Raw genomic sequence first — 16,009 nt, 5'->3', positions numbered from 1 at the left:
CAGTTACCCAGCAGTGCCCAAGGGGCTGAGGGGGAAAAGAACACCCTTTGCTGTATGGCACTGCAGTGCTGGGGTTCATCTCACCTTGCTGCTGTGTGGGAACCTCTGTCACAGCTGCTGGGACTTGATTCACCCCATCTGACGTGCGCTCGAGTCAGGCAAAACACACCCTGTGATCACTGTCTGGCTCTGCCTGGAGTCTGTGTCACCCCAGAGAGCGGCGCTGTCAGCAGGGCTGAGCACAGACCCGCACCCCAGGAACCAGGGGGTGCTCCCAGTTTCCCAGTGCAACCACCCAAAATCCACAGTCCTTTTTTAACACAGCAAAGGTGCTTGTACGGGTTGAGAGTTGAGGATCCCCTCTTGCAGTCATGGCCCTCAATGCCTTGAACGCAGCTCAGAGGGGCACAGGGCTTTGGAGGTAGTTTTCATCCTTCCCTTGGCCTGACCCAAAGAGTATATGTGTCAGTGAGAGTTTTTCCTTTGCTTAACTGAATTTTAAAGAGCAGAAGGACACCTTTACTCCTGCTACAAGGCTCCTTGCCTCTCCTTTCTCACCAGGTCCTGTTCTGATTCTGCCAAGATGGCACCTAAAAAGAAATCCCCCAAGAAGCCCAAGGTGGATAAAGAGGATGCATCCATCACCCCAGTGATGGTTGAAGATGCTTTGTTAGATGTTGAACGCTTCAACCACTTGAATAGTTTGTACGACAGCGGCTCCAACGGCTTCCACTGCACGGCCACGGAGGTTGAAGCACCAGACCACGGAGCCAACCTTCTGGAGAGGATGAACCAGATGCGCCAGAAGCGGTTCCTCTGCGATCTCACCATTGCCACCAAAACAAAGTCCTTCGAGGTGCATAAACTCGTCCTGGCTTCCTGCAGTGAGTACTTCCACCGCCTGCTGCAGAGAGACCCTCAGCTGCACCGGGTGGAGCTCCACGACATCTCCCCGCTGGGCCTGACCACCATCATCACCTACGCCTACACGGGGAAGCTGAGCCTCTCGCTGTACACCATCGGCAGCACCATCGCCGCGGCCACCCAGCTGCAGGTGCCAGCACTGCTGAACCTGTGCAGCGACTTCCTTGTTCGGGAGATGGCCGTGGAGAACTGCGTGTACATCGCCAACATCTCGTCCACCTACGGCCTCAACCAGGTGAAAGATGCCACATGGAAATTCATCCGGGAAAACTTCCTGGAGTTCTCCAAAACCGACCAGTTCATGAAACTCCCTTTCGATCAGATCAATGAGCTGCTGATGGATGATGGCCTGCAGATACCCAGCGAGGTTGCAGCTTTCCAGATCGCCGTCAAGTGGCTGGAGTTTGACCCGAAACGGGTCCGGTATGCTGCTGACCTCCTGAGCAACATTCGATTCGGCACAATCTCAGCTCCAGACTTGGTCAACCACGTGCAACCTGTGCCACGCATGATGCAAGACCCGCAGTGCCACAAGCTCCTCGTGGATGCTATGAATTACCACCTGCTCCCCCATCAGCAGAACAGTCTTCAGTCTCGGAGAACCAGGATACGGGGAGGCCAGAGGGTGCTTGTCACAGTTGGAGGTCGTCCAGCTTTGACCGAGAAGGCTCTTAGTAGGGAGATCAGCTACAGGGATGCAGAGGGAAACTGGAACAAGCTGACGGAGATGCCAGCAAAAAGTTTTAACCAGTGCGTGGTGGTGATGGATGGATTCATCTATATTGCAGGTGGTGAAGACCAAAATGATGCCAGGAATCAGGCCAAGCATGCAGTCAGCAGCCTGAGCAGGTAAGATGGGCTCCACCTGGCCACGCAGAGCCTGGCGAGGGGTTCAGAGCTGGGCCATGTCTGCCTGCACCCCAGCATTCCCCATGGGGCGAGGGATGAGTGCGTCAGGAAGGTTCTTTGCTCTCAGTAACCAGGAGGTGGGTCTGGCCTCTGGGGTAACGCTGCCACGGACGGACAAACGCAGTGAGGCCCAGCACAGGGTGCTGCACTGCGGGACATGAGACTTAGAAACCACTTCCAGGTGTTTATTCTGCGTGAGCCTGGCCTGGGCTTCCCCTGGGGACTGTGGCACTGGGGCTGTGCTGCCCACGTCCTCCAGCAGCGCACAGCACCAGTGCAGGATGAGGGCAAGGCAGGGCCTCTTTGTATCTGTGAGGCCCCCGGAGAGATGGGAGGGCTCGTTATTTAGCAGTAGTTACTCTGGGGAGCTCCCCTTTTCATCCGCTGGCAGTTCCTCCAGCCAGTGCCAGCCTTGACCCAACCTCTGGTTTCCTGGAATTCCTTTTAAGTAAGATTTACTGTCTGTAGGATTCCTGTTGCCCTTCAGGCTTTCTCTTTCCACCTCCATTTCTCTCTTCATCATTTAAGTGACAAGGTTTGTTTCCTAAATCCCCACAAACCTGTCACTGGATCACCAAGGGATTACTATTCAAAGAAAGGAGGAGTAACCATGGCAACTTGACATGCAGTATTTTGTTTGCAGCCTAAACCTAAACTTCCCAGTGGCTCTGCCCACGGCTTGGCTCAGCTGCTTGAGGTTCCACACCCAACGTAGGCAGTGGCACTGCTCGAGGCCAGCCCTTCACGTCCCTTGGTCACCACCTCTCGGTTAGGATCTGTCACTGGGCTCTTTCTCCTGCACCAAGTGAGGTTTCAGGACCCACTGGCAGGTCTCCTTTCTATTTCTGGCTTATCCACCTTTCCCAGCCTGGCCTGAGTCCCCGTGGCATCACTCCCCACAGCAGTTCCAGTTCCCTCTGCCATCTGCTTATCATGTGCCTGGCTTTGGCCTGTCAGGGTGGGCAAGGACCAATTGTCCTTAGGTCCTTTTCTACCTGCAAAGACCCAACAGAGGGGACAGTGACAGTGCTTGGGGACACCTCAGATTGGTAGCACTCACCATTTCCAAGCCAGGCTGGAGCTTGTGGTAGCAGGAGCAATGCTGGGCTGTCGCAAGGGTTAGAGCAGCAACAACCCCAGCAGGTACAGGAAGGATCCAGTCCCGTGCAGTGCCATCGTCTCCATCTGTGCTGCCTGTCCAGATGGTTTTTTACTACTGGAGAAGACAGCAAGGCTCTTTCAGAGCACAAGTTGTCTCCTCTGAAGGCAGATGTCTGTCAGGCCCCTCTTCTCCCCACGGCTCTGATGCTGGTCCTGGACAGACAGATCTGCCCTTGGTCCCCCAGGTATGACCCACGCTTCAACACCTGGCTGCACCTGGCCAGCATGCAGCACAGGAGGACACACTTCAGCCTGAGCACCTGCAACGGGCTCCTCTACGCTGTCGGAGGGCGCAACGCCGAGGGCGCGTTGGCATCTGTCGAGTGCTACGTCCCCACTGCCAACAGCTGGCAGAGCAAAGCGAGCCTGGAGACGCCCCGCTGCTGCCATGCCACCACCGTCATCGACGGCAAGCTCCTGGTCACCGGGGGCTACATCACCCACGCCTATTCCCGCACCGTCTGCTGCTACGAGCCCAGCACCGACACCTGGAGGGAGCAGGCGAGGCTCAGCACCCCACGGGGCTGGCACTGCGCCGCCACCGCGGCCGGCCGAGCCTACGTGCTGGGTGGCAGCCAGCTGGGTCCCCAGGGCGAGCGGGTGGACGTGATGCCCGTGGAGTGTTACAGCCCACTGACGGGGCAGTGGAGTTACGTGGCACCCCTGCCCACGGGGGTCAGCACGGCTGGGGTGGCTCTGCTCGAGGGGCGCTTGTGCCTGGTGGGTGGCTGGAACGAGAGCGGGAAGAGGTATCAGAAATGCGTGCAGTGCTACAACCCTGACCTCAACGAGTGGGCTGAGGATGAGGAGCTCCCTGAGGCCACCGTGGGTGTCTCATGCTGCACCATCACCCTCCCGCGCTCCCTGAGCTCCAGGTCCCGGGCCAGCTCCGTGGCCTCGGCAGCAGCCAGCACATAAAGAGGCCTGTGTGCCACGCGGCTTATGCCAGCAGCTAGGGAAGGAGACAGACCTGAGGAGTGTGGGGTAGCTGGATGGGGAGGCACGCTGGTGTTTGGAGTTACTGCAAAGTCTCAGACACTTTTGTTTTGTCATGGCAAGTTTTGGACTCTAGGAAAGTGTCTTCTGAGCTGCCTGCATCTCCATCCCACAGCTTAAGCAGGGATTGCTCAGGCAGGGCAGCCACAGAAGCAAGCAGGACAGAAGAGCTTTTCTCTTCAGCCTGCAGCACTATTGCAGTATGGACTGGGAAAATGGGGAAAAAAAAAGAAGAAAAACAAACTAGAATAACGCAGGAGAAATTCTACTGTAGGAATAGTATTGTGAGACACTTTCAAAACAGTAGTATTGGTGTTAGGTACAAAAGAGTGACAGCTCTAGAATAGAACCTGTTGCTCACGTAGCATTTGTTGAAGCTAGACACCTTCAGACCAGGAACAGAACAAATCTTGATAGCAAGGAAGAGAACAACTCGCCAAGATCTGCTCTTCCAAGTGCTGTGCTCTAGCTCAAGCAGAGGGATTGGGGATGCTATGAGACTCCAGATTTGAGAGGCAAATTGTGCCCTGAAAATAAGTTAGCAGCTGGAACAGAATCCCTTCACATCTGAACCAGGAGCCCCTGCAGATATATTCCTAGCCAGGTCCTGTTATTTGTATTATCAAGCTGCAACTTGGGTTTGAACTCAATCAGTGCTTCCCCATTCCTGTACAAGCAGAGTCTGACCTACACAAGTGATTGAGAAGCTTGAGTTCCCTGGGGCAAGCACTTGCTCAGTGCCTGGGGTCCTCCCATCGCTGCATCTGAGACAGTTACCAGTCTCTGTTAAAACCCTGCCTGCCTTTTCAGAGGTCACAGACTCCCCCTTACAGCACTGCAGAGCAGACTCGGGCTCCCAGGCTGGGTACATCAGGACCAACTGCACCACAGCACTCCAAAACCCGCCCCGGTGGGTCTGAGATGCAGCCACAACCTGTGACAAGCAGGAGGCAGGAGAAGGGTGGTTATCTCCCAGCCTCAAACCCAAAGCCTTTACAGTGCCCAAGAGCCACACGCTGAGGCCAGCATCTTCTGAGAACAGGTCCCTGTCACTGGAGCACATTCACACGTGACCCTGGTCAGGCTCATCACATTCATCTCCAGCCAAGGCAGCTACGTGCTGCTGAGCATCTGGGCAAATGCTTCTGGGTTGTTGGGGGTTGTTTTTTTTGAAAACCACGACAAAAACCGCATAAAAGAAGCCAAGGAGCCACTCAAGGGAACCCCACTGTACCATGAAGATGCCAAGAGGTTCAGCAAAGCAGGCTGGTTTTCACTTCCTTTCGCAACTCACCAAAACTGAGCAGCCTGCAGAAGTTAGTTCACAAAAAGGTACTGACCTTTGAGAATTCACCAGCTCCAATAAAGAGTTCACATCAAACATAAAGCTATACTGAGGCAAAACATTATTTCTGTTTGAATTTTACTTTCCTTGGTGTATTTCAGCATGCACAGCACATGCTGCCCCGGGTATTTTGGAGCAGGCTCCGTCCTGAACAGCACTGGCACCCTCCCCTGGTTTATAAGTCCAACCAGACTTGACAAGGGAACAGTCTAATCTTTGAGACAACACTGCACAAACACCGATGGAGGACTGTGGGCAGATTTGGATGGAAGCGAGGTTGTTCCTTGAGTTTTTATTATAATTTTTTACTGTAAGATGCAGAATCAACCGCTAGAGGCAGAGGCAAGGGTGTGGCCAAACTCCACTTGTGTGAGCTGTACTGTCCTGCAGGGAATTTTCTCTTTAAACAATAAAGGCCATTCCTTTGCAGGGAAAAACTGTCTGGCTGTATAATTAAAGCAGTGTCAGTTCACACTCCTGAAACATTTTAACAAACCAGTGAAGATTCATCCTCTACATTCCAAGCACAGGCAGTAATTGCTCTGCTAATTGCGAACCCCTGGTTTACTAAAGAGCAGGCAGCCCTAAGACAGCAGGTTGATCTGCAGAGGATCAGGACCAGCACACCGACACACTTAGTTCCCTTTGGCAATTAACCCTCCAGAAATTCTGCTCTACAACTCCATTGGTCAAAAGTATTTTTTTTTCTTCTATGTCCATCTGAAGACTTTAGTAAAAATTCTACATATTATTTGTGCTGTTGGACAGTACAGAAGTGGAGAGTGTATCCATGCAAATCCAACACTTGCTCCTGGAGAACAGCGTGTTCTCTTCAAGTGCACAGCACCAGTCCATGACTTTCTGCTCCCAGCACCTTCCCAGGTCAGGAGGAGCAACCACAAAATTTGCAACAGAAGTTAGGGGTTAGAAAATTTTATTTGCTTTTTTGGTAACAGGAACTTCTCATTTACCAGGAAGGATGATGCCATCATACTGTGAGAAAAAAAAAAAAAAAAGAAAGAGAAAGCACTGTCAGGTAAAGGTGCAGTACCACTGTGGTGAAAACTGAGCGACCCTATCCATTCCAAGCCCCCCAGACAACAGTGAAGTGGAACACCAGTTCTCCTGCAGCCTTTCAACCTCGCTGCTGTGCTGTTAACCTCCAAGGGCGGCATTAAACTCAGCTGAACAAGCTAACCCACCCTTCACAGGTTGATCCAGCCTACACTCCTCCCTTTTCCAGTCCCAGGATTTGGTTCGTGGATGTAACTCTGCCACAGCAAGCAGAACTAGCATGAGGGAGGAAAAAAACAACCCAAAACATTCAGCAGGAGTCAGCTGGAGCCTGCCCTGCACAGGGTATGACCTGTGTAATCTAGGCAGAGTAGCCAGTAAAGAGCCTCCAGACAGACTGTCCACCCTTTCCACCTCTGAAAAAGTATGAGTAGTCCCATCTCTGAGCATTTCCAATCAAGCTTTCAGCATCTCCCATTCATTATCTGTGTCAGAGAACACTAGGGGCAGATACACCAAGTAACTGGTTTTATTTGGACCGTTCCATCCTCCAAGTCTGGCAGCTGAGCCAGGAGCTGCATCAGATAAACAAATCCTAACCCTGCCTTGTCACCTGTGATCCACGTACACACACCACCTCCAAAAACTGTGGGAGGCAGATTTACGAAGGGCTGATACTTCCAGTTATCCTGCAAGAGCTGCTCTTTCAGTTCAGCACACAAAAAAGGGGCATGAACAGCACTCTAGTGCTCCAGAACAGTAAAAATTAATGGCATAAGCAGTGATCAAGATCTCCTCCTGCCCAGTGACTTGTTCCACCCCTTCCACAGTGCAGCATTTTGCTGATACTTGCTAGGAAACTCCTGGGATACAAAAATAAAGGTGGACTTTACCTTTTGCTGAAACCAGCGCATGGCTTCTTCCTTTCCAATTCTGTGCTTGGCACCAATGTTGCCAGTCCTGCGTTTCTTGTCAGCAATACTGAAGCCAGGCCTGCCCAGCACCTGCCAGGAGAGGAGACCCACAGCACTATTTCATTCTGGCATTTATTTATTTCTCTTAAAGAGTTTTCTAGGAGGGAGGGCTAGAATTTCCACATCAGTAACCTCTCATTGTCTGAGTCATGTTCACGATTGAGTGTTCTACTACCTCAGTGTAAACTGAGAGCTAAGTAACTTCTGAGCAGCCAGGTAAACAGACAGGGACAGCCCCTAGGTTGGACACCTGAGCATGTACACTGACTCAGAAGTAAAAAATGAGCATGGAAGATGCACCATTCCATACTCAGAGGCTTCAGCTCTCGAGAAAAGATACACCAAACAGCATTGCTAACACGGACGGAACAGCTTCCCTCTACTTCAGACTCGGCGTGAGGCACAGCAGAACGGAACGAGTCACACACACTAGCCACCACCACTGCTACGTGACCCAACCACAGCCCTCTAGATGCAGAGAGAATCTTCCAGCACTGCAGCCCATCTTTATCAGCATTCCTGAAGGGCCTGCTGCGCTTCCCACTGCTGCTCTTTCCTTCCCCACACCTGGCACAGCTGTTCCGGTGTTATCCCAGAAGTACCAGTAAGATCTGTTTCTGAAGAGGCTTTGTGAGCCATGTCATATATCAGGGACTTTATAACAGCCTTGGGAATCTCAATTTAGATTGGATTTTGTTGACTTTTCTCATTTTCCAGCACTCGGCCACAAGTTCATTGATAACCCAGCCAGGTATCATTCTAGGCTCCTTCCAGAGCTTTCACACAAGCCCAGGAGCTGCACGGAAGCAGGGAATACGCACCACGTAAAAGTCCAAGCCGTAGATACCAATACTGGGATCGTATTTAATCCCCAGATCGATGTGCTCCTGGATTCCAAAGCCAAAGTTCCCAGTGTCTGAGAAGTTGTTTTTTCTCAACTCATATTCTCGCACCTGAAACATTTGTTGTCAGTCACTATTTCATTATTGGCTGCAAACAGAATAAGAAGTCCTGTGTGTTCCAGCTGCCACCAGACCCACAACTTACATGCAACAAAATCTTTAGTAGCTCTAAGATTTTGCTCCCAGAGGCTGCTCATAAATCACAGCAAAGATAAAAACAAGAGAAAGGAGCACCTGCACCCACTAGCTCTTAAAGAAGGATAAAACATCAACCAGACAGAGAAGCAGTGCAAACACAATAGCCTGTGTACTGGACAAAGCTGCTCCTCCAACCCTTAACATCCACAACTGACTTGTAACTAAATCAGGTGCAACATCTCAAAGCACACAGCTTTTCAGCTGGTACAGATTAAGCTTTGTTCTTTCACAAATCAAAGATCCAGACCAGCCAGATTCTCACCTTCAACCCTTTCTCCAGAATCTCCTCTGCTTTGGCCCCACGAACTGTGCAATGAACAGCAATCTTCTCATTTCTCCTGATTCCGAAGGATCTTACAGTGTATCGTGCTGTAGGCAGCAATAATTACAATTAAAAGCTATTCAAAGAACTCCCACTCAGGGGAGTTAGAGCTGGTTTAAGAAGAGATAAAAAAATAATTTAAAAGAAAGAAAAAGAGAACCAAAGCAACCGTATGTTCTCTCTTTGGGGATGAGGGCAGAACAGCAACCCATGTCTGGAGGCAGACCTGACCTGACAGAAATGCCCACCAGCACCTCGATATTGAAGGCCCCCGATGCTCACAACAAGGCCCACATCAGAGCAGAGCTCCTCACTCCCCTGGGAGCCGCACGGCCACTTCACCCTCCGCACCCTCAGGAGAGGAAGGAAAACAACCACCGCTGAAGCCAAACCCCAAACTGCTCCTTTGCAACCCCCAGGACACGCAGCCCCCCTCGGCAGGAGAACCTTCCCCTCACCTTTGGAGAAGACGGGGGTCTGGCCCGTCAGCTGCTCCAGCACTTTGGCCGCTCGGGTGAGCCTGTCCCCGCTCTCCCCCACGCAGATGTTGAGGCAGAGCTTGCGGATGCGCAGCTCCCGCATGGGGTTCTCCTTTTCTCCTTGGTCTTGCTGCGGAGAAACAATACGGGGGTACTGGAGGGTGCCCGGGAGACGGGTGCCCGCTCGCCCCAGCCGCCGGAGAACGCTCCGCCAGGCCGTTACCGCCGCCTGACACCGAGCCCTGCTCCACCCCGGGGGCCAAGCCCAGCGCCGACGCGGCGGCCCAGGCACCGGGCAGGCCGCGGCCTGTCATGGCAGCCGCTTCCCCAGGGCGGCCCGCGGGCTCCTCCCTGCCCATACCGGCCCCGCAGCTCTCCCTCCCGGCCTCCCCGCTCCCGTCCGCACGGGCACCGGCCCGGCCGGGCCCCACCGAGGGCGGATGGCGGCGGATAGAGCCGGCGCAGCCCGGTCCCGGCCCGCGGGCGCCGCCACTCACCGCCATGACGGGGGCGGGGAAGAGGTCGGCCGGGCGCCGCCGCGGGGTCTTATGGGACGGCGCGAGAGGGCGCGGCGCGAGCGGCGGCGCCCTCTGGCGGCCGGAGGGCGCCGCGGCCGGTTGCCGTGGCAACCGCGGGCGGGAGCGGGCCCCGGGGAGCCCGCGCCGCCATTTTGTCCGCCAGGCCCCTAGGGACGGAGGCGCTGAAAGGCCGCCGGCCCTGCCCGCTCTCACCCCGTGCCCCGCAGCCAGGCTGGGACCAGGGCCCGTGAGCTGCTGCCTCAGCCGCAGGGTTTGCTCTGGAGAGCGCTGGGGGAGATGGTGGTGGAGGGGACTGGGGTCCTGCCGGGAGTCCCGGTCTGATGCTGAGGCCGGGAGGGATGAGCCGCAGCGATTTTGCTGGGAGATGCCTCACCAGAAGGTGTTAGACTTCTTCACTCCCAAGTAGCATCACATGTAGTTTACCTGTGCCTGGCTCCTGGAGCTTCTCCCACCCCCACACCCCTGAGTTCCTCAAACCGGACCTGGGCATGTATTTCAGTTTCACTTCACTCTTTCAGGGAAGCATTTGTGGGTTTCAGATCTCTGCCTGGGATCTGGATCCTCTTTTTGCAGCATTTTGACTTAATGTGGAGCAAGTGAGGAGTTGCAGTGATGTATCAGCAGCCTACTCCCTCAGTGCAGTCAGCTGGGAGTGGAGCATAACACAGCTTCTCTGCAAAGGGGGCAAACCGGATTCACCCCTTTTGGGGTCCAACAAACTCTTTCCGTGGCCACATCTTGAGCTGAATGCTTGCAATGAGGCTCTCGCTCAGGAAGGATGATACCAGCTCAAGGCTTTTCCTGCTTATCCCCTTCCCTGCCTCTCAGGGGCCACACTCAGGGCTGACAGGCTGAACTCTAATGCTCTCTCCTACTTTTTGCCCCAGTTGCTTCTAAAAGGGGACAAAAAATGAATGAATAATCAGCTTGTCTCATTAAGAAGAGAAAGAAATGTCAGGAGTCTCTGTGCAGAGCACGTGAGAAGCTGCTAGTTAAAAAAGTAACGTTACTCCACGACTTCATTATTGATTTACTTCAGAACAGCTTTGCCGGAAATAGCCACGGGCTCCTCGGAGCTCGGCTGCCAGCCAGCTTTAACAGCTCTCCATGGATCTCATTTAGGATCTGCCCATGCTGCAGTGTTCCTTCCCACGGGCAGAGGCTGAGGGCAGGGTTAAATGCACAGCAGGTGACACTGGTCAAGGGCTGGTGCCTCCCCAGGGCAGCAGATCTGGATCAGAAGGTGAACAGAGCTGGGCACTTCCAAGAGTCAGAGTGCAGGCAAGGCTGTGTAGCTCATGCCATTGCCCGAGGATGCTGCAAGAGCCCCGGGAGCAGGCAGGAACACACGGCTCTTTGCTGTGCAGGTGAGAGCAGAGTAGTGGAGGGGGGTCCTGCCTGCCCCATGCCTGTTTGCAGCCCGTTCCCTTGTGTACCTTCCCATGCTCGTGGCTCTCACTGCCCAGCAGCATCCTCCCTAGCCCAGTCTTGGATGGTTCCGCTGCCAAAGGCTACATAGAAGATCAGGCCAAACAGGTTGAGGGCTGCAGATACGAAGAAGGCATTCCTCCAACCAGTCTGGAGATCCTGTGGGGCCAAGGACAGATCAGGATGGTGTCACCCTTCCAGGTATCTCCACGTAGTGATCATCCAACTACTGCCACCCGGTTCACTGGCATTAAACTCATCTCCATCCTCTGCTTGCTACTAATACCAACAACAGCAGAGCTTTGCTCAACTCAAGACATATGCCAGTCCCCCTCTTGTTGAAGACGCATTTCCTGCCTTGGCATTTTTGGAAACATTGTGTGCTGTGCTGAATTTAGGAAGCTTTCCTTCCTGGCGCAGAGCTTCCCCCTCACCCCACTCCCTCATCCCTCTCCCCATCTCCATATATCCAGATGGGGCCCATGTGGAGCTCTTCCTGCTTTCTGAGTCATCCCCATGTCCTCAAAATGGTCCAGAGCTCTGGTTTGCTAGGTGCTACATCGCATGTGTTCATTGGGAGAGGGGGTTGGCTTGGAGTAATTTTTGATTCAGTGCAAAGAAAGGAATCCATTTCTGAGAGCAGACCTGTGTTTTCATCCAGGGACGTGCTTGCAGCTTGCAGCCCCAAATTACCTGGCTGACAAGAAGTCCAACTGCGGTAGGAGCAATAATTCCTGCGACTATGCCAAAGGTGTTTGTGATTCCCAGCAAGAACCCTGCATATCTGGGGAGAGGAAGCAAAGATTTCCTGAGTGAGGCAGAGAGAAAACTGTCACAAGAAGGGAGTTGAGTAGGTGCTGCCAGTCCCTTCCCTCATCTGCATGAATACTGCCTGTCATGCTGAGCAACACTAGGATCTTCCCTGCAAGACCGGGGGAGAATTTAGGCCTTTATTCTACCCCTTAGATTACAATGCCATCAGCTACAGAAGAGAAGGAAAGGGAGAGTAGGAGTTGCAGAGGCCTTGGGGGATTGGGAACAGGAAGGACACAGAGCTAGGGAAGGCACAGAGGTCAGACCCGCTTACCTGGGTGCTATATCAATGTGGTTAATATTGATGCCTGCCCCTGTGAGGCTGATTATTGTCAAGGCCAGCGTTAGAAGGACCACAGCAACTGTGGAACTGCAGCCAATGTAAGGCACAGCCACCAGGAAGGCAGCTGGGAGCAGCATCCCTTGGGAGGAAAAGGGGACGTGTTTTATAACAGGCCACACAAGTGTGTTGGAAAGGCTAGACGGCAGATGAAAGCTCGTCCTTACCGAGTGCTGAGAAGAGCTTCCTGACGGCTGCTGTGCCAAGCATTCGCCTGGCCAGGAGGAAATCGGCCAGCAGCCCAGCCAGGATGTGCCCCAGCCCATTCCCGACATAAGGCATGGAGGAGAGGAGCCCGTTCTGCAGAGCAGAGAACCAGGCATTATCGTGTCCACGGCACGAAGCAACGGAGCCAAGAGCAGGGCAGCACTCACCTCTCTGAGGTCAAAGTGGAGGATGGTGCTCATGAACGTGGGCATGGAGGTCAGCAGCATGTAGAACAGCCAGTCAGTGCAGAAGCAGGCAATGGTGATTGCCCAAAGAGGCAGTGATTTAGCCATGGCCACAAGTGGGAGGGAGTGGCCATGACAGCTACCCTGGAAGGAATAAAACAGATCAGCCAGTGCCTCCTTTCCTGTCTCACATCCCCTGGACAGCCTGTCCAGGCTTTCCTTGGCCTCTCTACCTACTGCTGAGCAGACTGGGACTAGCACCAGCCATGGCACAAGGAACCCACCTGCGCTGCCTCGGAGCATTCCCTTTGCCACAGTGTCCGCAGCGTGGTCAGTGGCAGTTAAAAGGTTTGCGTGTACCTGGTGAGCCAGCGACGACACGATGTACTCCTGCTCCCTGGCACTGATCCACGGGTGACGCGCAGGGTCCTCGTACACGAGGAGGAACCAGCAGAGGCACCAGGCACAGCCCACGGCACCTGCGAGGAGCGGGGCTCTCCGTGCCAGCTCCACTTACGGTGAGCTGCAGCAGTGGAGAGCCAGCAGGATGGAGGCTGGCGCTAGTGAAATGGTGAGTGTGGGAAGATGGAAAGGGACAAACTCCCCTCAACCCATTGCTCACAGGGAAAATGGCTGCGTTGATGGCACAAAAAGTTCAGCAAAGGCACATTCTCTAATAGTACCCCAGCAAAATGGCTTCAGCCTGGACTGGAGGGTGAGAGGGGAGCCCGGAGCTCTGTGTTGGACTGGTTAGGATGGAGCTGCTCCCACAGGACTCTGACGGGGAACCTTTGGGAGCTCTGGCAGCAAATGGTCTGCAGCGGATTTGGAGTAGAGGGACATGGTGGGCCATTACTCACCAAAGATGTAGAAGACAAAAGGCCACCCCAGACTCTGGCAGATGATCCCAGCCACAAGGAGAGCAAAAAAAGTCCCAAAGGTGCATCCTAGGGATCAGAAACCAGGAGAATAATTTTAATGGGACTTTGTGTGACCAGCAGTGAGTGGGACAGACCTCCAGCCCAATTTGTGATGGGCAAATGTGGTAGCACAAATAAAGTGCCTGTGCAAACAAGCACCCTTGTATCCAGGTTTGCTCCCTTCAGTGTCTGTGTTTCCTCTTCTGCCTCAAGCTGACCTGAGCTGAGGAGACAGAGAACACACAGGATGGGAGGAGGAGAGGTGGAAAAGCTGAACGTTGCTAACACTCTTTGCCAAGGACCTACAGACTTGAACTTGAGGTTGCTACAAGGACTGGCTTGGAAAGAGGGGGGTGAGGGGAGATCCTGCACTTCCTCAATCGGTGGTAGGAAAAAATCTTTGTGTCTTACCAGCATCAGCAATGTTCATGAGCCTGCTGCGTTCCAGCGGAGGGGCCCATTTTGCCCAGAGTGTGTACTGAGCTGGAAATATCACTCCCTGCAAAGAGAACAGGGGGTGTGGAGGGAAGAGACACGGGAGTGCAGCCAGGGCTAACCAGCGCAGGTTTTGTAGCCACCACTGACCTCAGCCAAGCCCAGCAGCACCTGCAGCCCAATGAGGAAGCTCACGCCGAGTTCTGCTGCTCGGGGCACGAGGAGGGTGAGCACGGAGGAGAGCAGGAGCCCGCTGCCCAGGATGGGTTTCCCCCCATACAGCCCCGAGCAGTACCCGCCCAGGGCCTGTGTGAGGCCGTAGCCATAGAAGAAGGAGCTGAGGATGATTCCTTGAGTCTCGGGGCTCCAGCTGTACACAGGGGCCTGGGGGAGACAGAACTTGTCTGTCAGACAGAGATCTCTGTTGTCCAGGCACAGACTCCTCCAGAAGGGGAGAAGCAATCAGGAAACGCAGCCCTGAGCACAACAAGCTGAGCTCTCTGCTCCTTCACCCCGCTCTGTCCTCAGGGCTTTGGTCTGCTGCTGCTTCCAAGTCTGTCCTCATGCAAAAGGAAGAGTGGACTGAGCCCGGGAAGTGGCTTTCAGTTATCTACATCTGCTTTCCACTTACATCCTGAGCAAAGCCAGAGTAGGAGCTGTGGGGAGCGCTGCCGGACCAGCCGTGGGGATGGCTGCCGTTAGTCATGGCGACGATGGCGATGCTGAGGCTGACCCGGAGCCCGTAGGCCATGAAGAGAGAGACGTGCAGGACCAGGGTCAGGCCACAGCGAGCGGAGCAGAGCCCTGTGAAAGTAGAGCACCCACAAACCAGGGCTGGTCAGCGAGGCCTTTCACCCCCTCCTACAGATCTGTGTCACCTTACACAGCAACAAATGGCTCTTTCCAGGTACCCTCCAGACATCTGGCACCGAGGCCCTGCCCTCCTCCTTGGCAGGGACGGCAGTTCCTATCTCCCGACGGAAAATGGAGGGGCAGGAAGGCAAGGAGACTTGACGGAGAATAGAGGGGACACGTCAAAGCCTGACATTGTTGGCTCCCAGGCCCTGCTAAGGCCGCACTTCAGCCCTCTCCTCCCCAGGGAGTGGATTTACCTGTGCGGGAGGAGGGCTGCTCAGCAAGCAGAGGGGCTTCATCCTGCTTTGCTTCCGGCTCCTCCCCTGCCTGCGTGTTGTCTGCGTGGCGCTGCATCCTTTCCTGCCTGCAACGCTGCTGCCTGCTTCTCCTCAAGATAACATCCAGCCCTGTTGGGAAGCAAATCTCAAACATCAACAAACACAGGAGCAGCTGGGCAGTGACCCCTGACCTTTCCTCCCAACGCCGTTACCGGCACGGAGAGAGCGGAGCTGGCTTCGGGTCACAGCTGCCTGTGCTGCCGGCACAAACGCTTTATGAGCCCAGGGATTTACAGCAGCCTCACACCTCGCTGGGTCGGCCTTGTTTGAACCTGTGGTTTATAACCCTCCACCACAACAGCCTGGCAGGGCAGCGGGGTCTCTCCCACCCCAGGGTGCTCCTGCAGACGCCCCGGGGTACCCGCTGCCCTCCCTTGGCTGGTGTAGAGGGAGGCTCCTCCTTCGCCCCGTCCCGTCCCCCCGGGGTAGCTCACGTACAGGGAGAGGTGTCTCCCCCAGCCCAGAAGGGACCAGCGGGGTCGTGAGTCTCCTGGCTCCGTGTCCCGGGCGGGGAGCGGGACGCAGGCACGTGCTGTCGCAGGATTTGGGACTTCCAGGATCTGGCTGGGATGGAGCAACGCCGGGGCTCGAACCCGCACCTCGGCAGGGAACGCCGCGGCCCGCCACCAGCCTAGGGCACCGCCCACCAGCCTAGGGCACCGCCCACCAGCCTAGGGCACCGCCCACCAGCCTATAGCACCGCCCACCAGCCTATAGTATCTCCC

At 54.7% G+C, this 16,009-nt stretch overlaps 3 protein-coding genes across 4 annotated transcripts; 1 reads left to right on the top strand and 2 right to left on the bottom strand.

Moving 5' to 3' along the window:
- Positions 1 to 583: 583 nt before the first annotated feature.
- On the top strand, positions 584 to 3,912 carry LOC141969766 (kelch-like protein 31). The gene is made up of 2 exons (XM_074925845.1): positions 584 to 1,773; positions 3,180 to 3,912. The coding sequence occupies exons 1-2, from the start codon at positions 584 to 586 to the stop codon at positions 3,910 to 3,912; spliced, it is 1,923 nt and encodes a 640-aa protein (XP_074781946.1).
- A 2,340-nt stretch (positions 3,913 to 6,252) lies between these two features.
- On the bottom strand, positions 6,253 to 9,761 carry RPL11 (ribosomal protein L11). Of its 2 annotated transcripts, none has more exons than XM_074926269.1 (6): positions 9,722 to 9,761; positions 9,204 to 9,354; positions 8,686 to 8,792; positions 8,145 to 8,276; positions 7,243 to 7,353; positions 6,253 to 6,328 (listed from the first exon to the last, which is right to left on the bottom strand). In XM_074926269.1, the coding sequence occupies exons 1-6, from the start codon at positions 9,725 to 9,727 to the stop codon at positions 6,299 to 6,301; spliced, it is 537 nt and encodes a 178-aa protein (XP_074782370.1). In that variant the 5' UTR covers positions 9,728 to 9,761; the 3' UTR covers positions 6,253 to 6,298. The 2 variants fall into 2 exon arrangements, with proteins under 2 accessions (XP_074782370.1, XP_074782369.1); XM_074926268.1 differs by having other exon boundaries at positions 9,656 to 9,740.
- Positions 9,762 to 10,784: 1,023 nt separating this feature from the next.
- LOC141969877 (sodium-dependent phosphate transport protein 3-like) lies at positions 10,785 to 15,875 on the bottom strand. Its single transcript, XM_074926067.1, has 12 exons — positions 15,723 to 15,875; positions 15,204 to 15,353; positions 14,723 to 14,895; positions 14,242 to 14,475; positions 14,068 to 14,155; positions 13,597 to 13,683; positions 13,097 to 13,215; positions 12,719 to 12,880; positions 12,512 to 12,644; positions 12,279 to 12,426; positions 11,885 to 11,975; positions 10,785 to 11,350 (listed from the first exon to the last, which is right to left on the bottom strand). The coding sequence occupies exons 2-12, from the start codon at positions 15,298 to 15,300 to the stop codon at positions 11,219 to 11,221; spliced, it is 1,464 nt and encodes a 487-aa protein (XP_074782168.1). The 5' UTR covers positions 15,301 to 15,353; positions 15,723 to 15,875; the 3' UTR covers positions 10,785 to 11,218.
- Between the last annotated feature and the right edge of the window lie 134 nt (positions 15,876 to 16,009).

Source organism: Athene noctua, chromosome 24 (assembly GCF_965140245.1).
Source record: "Athene noctua chromosome 24, bAthNoc1.hap1.1, whole genome shotgun sequence".
NCBI lineage: Eukaryota > Metazoa > Chordata > Aves > Strigiformes > Strigidae > Athene > Athene noctua.
This window is presented reverse-complemented; position numbering and strand designations above follow the sequence as displayed.

Coding starts and splice junctions, on each gene's coding strand:
- LOC141969877 (XM_074926067.1), bottom strand. CDS start 15,300: ATGCAGCGCCACGCAGACAACACGCAGGCAGGGGAGGAGCCGGAAGCA. Junction 13,216..13,596: donor TTTTGTCTTCTACATCTTTG/GTGAGTAATGGC, acceptor CGCTCCTCGCAG/GTGCCGTGGGCTGTGCCTGG. Junction 11,976..12,278: donor CACATTGATATAGCACCCAG/GTAAGCGGGTCT, acceptor TCCTCTCCCCAG/ATATGCAGGGTTCTTGCTGG.
- RPL11 (XM_074926268.1), bottom strand. CDS start 9,727: ATGGCGGTGAGTGGCGGCGCCCGCGGGCCGGGACCGGGCTGCGCCGGC. Junction 9,355..9,655: donor TCCGCCGCCATCCGCCCTCG/GTGGGGCCCGGC, acceptor GTTTCTCCGCAG/CAAGACCAAGGAGAAAAGGA. Junction 8,793..9,203: donor GACCCCCGTCTTCTCCAAAG/GTGAGGGGAAGG, acceptor TGCTGCCTACAG/CACGATACACTGTAAGATCC.
- LOC141969766 (XM_074925845.1), top strand. CDS start 584: ATGGCACCTAAAAAGAAATCCCCCAAGAAGCCCAAGGTGGATAAAGAG. Junction 1,774..3,179: donor GCAGTCAGCAGCCTGAGCAG/GTAAGATGGGCT, acceptor TTGGTCCCCCAG/GTATGACCCACGCTTCAACA.